This window comes from Jaculus jaculus, chromosome 3, assembly GCF_020740685.1.
Source record: "Jaculus jaculus isolate mJacJac1 chromosome 3, mJacJac1.mat.Y.cur, whole genome shotgun sequence".
Lineage (NCBI taxonomy): Eukaryota > Metazoa > Chordata > Mammalia > Rodentia > Dipodidae > Jaculus > Jaculus jaculus.
Window position 1 is genome coordinate 173,689,074 of NC_059104.1, and position 6,972 is coordinate 173,696,045.

At 41.3% G+C, this 6,972-nt stretch overlaps 1 protein-coding gene across 1 annotated transcript; it reads right to left on the minus strand.

Annotated features, from left to right (window-relative positions):
• Nucleotides 1-4,762: 4,762 nt before the first annotated feature.
• Nucleotides 4,763-5,692, minus strand: LOC101601478 (olfactory receptor 2D2). Its single transcript, XM_004650702.2, has one exon. The coding sequence runs from the start codon at nt 5,690-5,692 to the stop codon at nt 4,763-4,765; it is 930 nt and encodes a 309-aa protein (XP_004650759.2).
• Nucleotides 5,693-6,972: the final 1,280 nt, after the last annotated feature.

A 6,972-nucleotide genomic window follows, 5' to 3' on the forward strand; every position in this document is an offset into this window, starting at 1 on the left:
TCTGTGTAATTCCTCTCAACTCTGGGTAACCATGACCCTAACTTTCTTTACAACTCACTTCCCACCTGAACTTCTTGGTCTCTGCTATCCTTCCTTAATCCCCAGCACTTTCCCCCTTAATTTTCTTCCAAGGGGACACTCGGGGAAAATGCTGTGTGTATTTCTCCTAACCCTCTCTACATAGGTCTAATCTCTGATCTCCTGTGTGCTTATGGCTCTGCACCAGCCTCCCTCCCTAAAGACCTCCATTCCTCTTAAAAGAACCTCAGGTCTACGCAGTGCCTTCCACATGAGTGTGTGTTTCCTATTTTCCACATGCTTGGGACTCTGCTCAAGCCTTTTTCCTAGGCCCAAATTTCCCTTAAATAAACCACACAATTTGTGATTTCTCCCTAAAAAGACTCAATAATTCACAATTTATCCTTCTTGAGTCCATTTTTATTAATTCTTTTTTTAAAAAAATCAGACAGGACCCAAAATTCAGGTTCATAAACTTAGAGGAATCCCTCCTGAACCCCAAACTCTGCAATACCACAGAATGGAGAACGTGGCCTCATGCTCCCTGGCCTCTGTAGGAAATACCTGTCCAAATGAATAAATAAAAACAAAAAATCCCCAGTGTGCATGTCAATGTAAAAAATAAATTAAAATTCTAAATATATATATATATATATATATATATATATATATATATATATATATATACACACACACACACACACATTATATATATATGATTTAGGAAGGATACAGAAGATTGATTTGAAACCAAGATTCACTGGTATATCACATGCTTCCTTGAATAATAGCTCCAATCCAAAAGAAACTGCTGAGAGAATAATCGACTGCTGTGTGCTCAGCCTCAGACAGAACATCTGAACCATCCTCTCAAGGAACCTTTTGGAAAAGGGGGTGAAAAGAAGTAAAAGCAGGAAGTGGGCTATAAAATGTTGTCTTCTAGATATGCATGGCAATTACACTCATGCATGTATAGCAGCTGTGGTTTCCTGCACATGATAGCCTGCCTGTACTTCACCACTGATGGGGGAAGGATATTCAAGACCCCATAACTCCCAGAGGAGCTAATGGTAGCTAATAGTTGCTGAGAGGAGAGTCAGCTTCCTCAGTGGTACAGACACTGGTAAGTTGCCCAATCCATAGTAAATAACCTCCAACCCATGAGCATTCAGGCAACCCTACCTTAACTCAATAGTTTTTAAAAATATTTATTTATGCATTTGCAAGGAGAGTGAGAGAGAGAGAGAGAGAGAGAGAGAGAGAGAGATAAGGAGAGAATAGGCACACCAGGGCCTCCAGCCACTGCAAATGAACTCCAGATGTATGTGTCACTTTGTGCACCTGGCTTTACATGGGCACTGGAGAATCAAATCAGGGCCATAAGGTTTTTCCAGCAAGCTTGTTAACTGCTAAGCCACCTCTTCAGCTCATTTTTTTGTTTGTTTGTTTTGTTTTTCAAGGCAGAGTCTTACTCTAGCCAAGGCTGACCTGGAATTCATTATGGAGTCTCAGGATGGCCTTGAAATCACAGAAATCCTTGTACCTCAGCCTCCTGAGTGCTGGGATTACAGGCATGCACCACCATGCCCAGCAGTTTTTTTTTTTTTTTTTTTTTTTAAGGCAAGAAAGTAATATGGGGATTCATGGGAAAGAAGGATGTTAATGGGAAGGCGAGGGTAATAAGAGAGAGTAATTGGAATTAATATGAATATATACACATATGTGAAAATATCAAAATGGACAAAAATAAATTTTAAAACTTCCAAAGTGAATCACTAAAAATAGATCATCAAAGGCTTAACTTGCCCCGGCCAGTGGGGAGTTGAACAAGGACCCCTGAGGGGAAGTTAACTTGAATGGAAAGAGGCAAACAGACACAAGGAAAGAGACCAAGCTGAGTTTCTGGTCAAGGCCCCGAGAGTTTTTTCTTACATGTAGGTTTATATAAGGTTGTAGGGGGAAGGGGACGTAATCAGGCCAAAGATCACAGAGTTACTGGCTAAACCGCAATGCCTCTGTTTCTTCATCAGTTACTGGCATCACGGGGGTGGGGGGTTATCACCCAAGCATATGATTTCTTCATTTCATTTCTGGTAACTGAGCATTTAGATGACGATATAGAAACTTAACTTGCTATATGGCGGTTTCTGTCAACATGGCCGAGTTTAGGCTCATAGCTCCCAACATTAATTAACAAAGACATTTTAAGGGAGGTCCCTGATTACCCCAAAACATTGCTGTGGCCTTTGGTTTCCCACCAGGAATAGATGATAAGACCCTATTGCTGAAAACTCCACATACTTGAACTGCAAGGCCACTGAGAAATCCTGCTTGTACTGAGCTGATAACCTCCTCCATGTAGACCAGCTGACAGAAAGCTGGAAGAAGCCATTCTACATGTAGTTCAATGGGAGAAAGAGATACCACCAGTGAAGATACTCAACAGTGGACACTATAAGCCTTATAATTGGCCAGCCAACCCAAATGAGCCATCGGGTGCAATAGTGGCAAGTCTGTCATGGTGGAAACCAACTGCCCTCCAATTGGACTGGAGGCCCGCTCCATCGGGGGGAAACATTTCCCTGATACTGAAAACTTAAAATAGGGGTAGTCATGAGCCCTAGGGTTGTAACATCTGCTGATGTCTGGAAAAATGTATACACTATGCTTATCAAACTGCCCAGTAAGCACTTCTCTTAATATTCATACCCTTATATTAATGCTACTGTCACTTTGGGTAGAGAATCTTCTCTATTCAGATGGCAGTGACCTTGGGATGACTCAGAAGGTATCATAGTGTTGGAAAGAAGTGACTGGAGTACTGAGTAACATCTCGATCACACCTTCCAAGGCTCAGGATCCATTGTGGAAGAGGTGGCGGAAAGAATGTAAGAGCCAAAGGAAGGGTAGGACTCTGTACAACGTGCTCCCTCTAGACATAAAATGGCCTGGATATCCATGACCTCACAGTACCTGACACTACCTACACAAGACCATCATAAGAGGAGGAAAAGATCATGACATCAAAATAAAAGAGAGACTGATTGAGATGGGGAGGGGATATGATGGAGAATGGAATTTCAAAGAGGAAAGTGGGGGTGGGGAGGGAGGGTATTACCATGGGATACTTTTTATAATGATGGAAAATGTTAATAAAAATTAAGAAAAAAATGCAGTAGGCAGTCAGTGTGATAAGGAAAAAAAAAAAAAAAAAACAACAAAGATGTTTTAGAGGCCATTAAAACAAGGAAACCGAGAAAGCTTAAAATTTCCAGGTTAGGTGTGGCGACAAGGCTGAGGAACTATGGCAGCTACGTTTCCTAATTACTTGCGCTTTTACCTTCTCCAACTTTCCTTGTGTAAATAATCGTGGCAAAAGCTATTTTAGGTACCAAGTAGAAGTGTGCCCCATTTGAAATCATAGTGATATGATAAACTTGATCGTGGACCTTAAGATCTTCCCCATATTATGAATTAGTTACTGGACAATGAACAGATGGATACTGAGGGTGACGGAGATGCAGTGTGTTTCACCTTCATTTGGTCCTCTTGTTGCCTTTATAATATGCCTAGGGTATTGGCTGATTTCTGTGGATTGTGCAAATTGGTTCCTTTGTTCTCTGGTTTCTAACTGGAACACAATTTCAGAATATCAGAAGGCAGGTAAAGAATTGGTTTGAGATCATTTTTCCTATGGTCTTCCCCACCTCCACAGCTCTAGTCTGGTGTTATTTGGATGTATCCACTTTGTCTTCCAGTTCCCTCCTGGTTCTTCAGACACTGGACTAGTTACAGCTTCTCACTCTTCCTAGCCCTGAGATACATCGTTATTTCTTATTGGTTCCCAAAACTTTGTGTACACTTTTATGGAGGTGTATCCTGATAAATATGATCTTACCTCTAAAAAGAGTGTGAGAGGGCAGCAGGAAGTTATGTATTCTGCCTGAATGTTCCCGTGCTCTTCATTACCCACCTCAGACACATGCAGAGGTGCACATGCATACAGACACAGCACCAAGCACAGAGTAAATAAGTAAATCTTTCAAAGATTTATTTGGGCTGGAGAGATGGTTTAGCAGTTAAGGCACTTCCCTGCAAAGCAAAAGGACCCAGGTTCAATTCACCAGTACCCACGTAAGCCAGATGCACAAGCTGGTGCATATGTCTTAAGCTCAATTGCAGTAGTTGAAGGCCCTGGCACATCCATTATTTCTCTCTCCTCTCTAAAATAAAATAAAGTAAATAAAAGAATGCTTTATGTTTTTATTTCATTATGTGAAGAATTTCAGAAATGCCAAAAGATAAAGAACTTGAATTGGGATTTGGGATGAATGATAATGGCCCAAAAGACATACATCATAAAATTTATGAAATATATTTAATATCTCTTAGGTCTTTCTAACTCTTAGAAAAGTTGTCTAGGTCATGATTTTAGGACAACAGAAAGGGTGGCAGGTGGCCACATATGGATCATAGGACCTTACTGTCAGAAGGGCATATCATGTACACCCCTAAATGAGAAAGAGCAGAAGCTCTTCTTTGTTCAAGGACAGACCAGAAGGTAGCAGATCTCCTCTTGTACAGTTCCATGGATATTATTCTTCTGTCTCTATGAAGGAAGTATGGGATAAAGGACAGAGTGTGGGTCCATGGACAAGACCCATTGAAGAGAGTCCTACCACATGTTAGTCAAAAGGAAGACCATCAGCAGGCCTACATGCAGGATGTGGAGAGGACATCTGAGTCAGTGGGGTAGCTTCCTTGTGGCTACTTTCCTCAGAGCTCCCTTCACATCTTTGTTCCTCAGGCTGTAGATGAGGGGATTAAGCATGGGTATCACTATTGCATAGAAAACAGACACCAGTTTCTCCTGCTCTTTAGAAGACTTGGGTGTCATGTAAGTGACAATTGCTGAACCATAAAAAAGGATGACAACCATGAGGTGGGAGCCACAGGTAGAAAAAGCCTTCAGTCTCCCTGCAGATGACTTTATCTTGACCACAGTCACTATGATGTGGCCATAGGAGACCAGGATTAAGGAAACAGGTATGAGGAGAATCACAACCCCCATGAGAAAAATGGCCATTTCTGAAGTATGTGTGTCTGTAGATGCCAGAGTCAACAGTGCAGGAGCCTCACAAAAGAAATGAGCAATGCTGTTGCTGCCTCGGTAGGGCAGCCTTAGTGTGAAAGTGGTGTCCACCACAGACACTAAAATGCCACTAGTCCATGATCCCATGGCCAGCTGGACACACACTCTCCAGGTCATGATACTAGGATAACGCAAAGGGTTGCAGATTGCCACATATCGATCGTAGGACATCACTGCCAGGAGGGCACACTGTGTGCACCCGAAAATGAGAAACAGCAGAAGCTGAGCTGCACAACGAGTGAAGGAAATGACCTTCTTTCTTGAAAGCAGATGGATCAGGGCCTGAGGAACTATGTTGGTAGAAAAGCAGAGGTCAGCCAGGGACAAGTTGCACAGGAAAAAATACATGGGTGCGTGAAGCCGAGAGTCTGCCTGAACAAGGAACATGAGGAGCAGATTTCCAAGCACAGTGACCAGATAGACACCTAAGAAAGTGACAAATAACAGCTGCTGCGTGTGCAGGTCATCAGACAGTCCCAGAAGGAGGAATTCTGTCACCTCTGTCTCATTTGTCTGTCTCATTGTTTGTCTCCTTTTTCAGCAAGAAGACACTATATGATAAACCCAGGTTGTACATAACTCATAAAAATATTTTTCTTAGAGTGCTCAGGAATATACCCAATATCTATATACACTATTTTCATAATTCCTCTTTGTAGAATCTTTAGAAGATGGTCATTCCACTTTTGTTGGAACATGCTTAATCTCATAAAATATGATTTTATAGGATTCACATTATAATCATCTGTAAAGTGCAGAAAATATCAAAAGAATCATCTTCTATTCTGTATATCACACTTCTAATAATACAAGAAAGAATCATATTGGATTTGTGTGTAAAGTTAGACCATGTAATTTCATTTTATTTTCAAATGGATCCTCCCTGGCTTATGTTGCTCCCATTACATTTCTTCCATCTTATAATTGTGTTGATTTTGCTATATATATACTTTGCACATGCAGCTGATCCTGTGTTCTGATCCCTGAAAGGGTAATTATGAAGAGATGAGAATACAAGGTGAGACACTGGGGAGGTGGATCTATTGATACAGTACTTGCATTGCAAATATAAGGACCTGGGTTCAGATCCCCAATGCCCTTGTAAAAATTCAAACATGGTTGTGTGTGCACCTCTCACTCCAGTGCTAGAAAACAGAGACAGGAGGATCACTGAGGCTTGCTGGTAGCTAGTCGAGTTGAATTTGTGAGCTGCATGTTCAGCAGGAGATCCTAAGTCAAAAAATAAGGTGGGAAGCAATTGAAGAAGACAACTGACTTCAACATCAGCCTCAACACACACGCACACCCATGAGTAAATGCACTCATGCACGTATTATGAACCCACATGCACAAATTCACCCAACACATGTAAATACTCCAATGTTTCTTAAAAATAAAAGAATTAGGGCTAGAGGGAATGGTTTAGCGGTTAAGCACTTGCCTGTGAAGCCTAAGGATCCTGGTTTGAGGCTGGATTCCCCAGGACCCATATTAGTCAGATGGACAAGGGGGCGCATGCATCTGGAATTCATTGCAGTGGCTGGAGGCCCTGCTGTGCCCATTCTCTGTCTATATATATCTGCCTCTTTCTCTCTGTCTGTTGCTCTCAAATAAATAAAAAAATAAAAATGAACAAACAAATTAAAAATAAGAATTTAAAAAGTTGAAATGCCTTTCAGAAATCACATGTTTCTTAGAAAAAAATAACCTAATAACTTGCCTCAAAGGGTAACTAACTTTCTGCAGTTTCAGCTGGAACTCTGTAATATCAACCTCAGCTGAATGAACTTTCAAAATAGCAA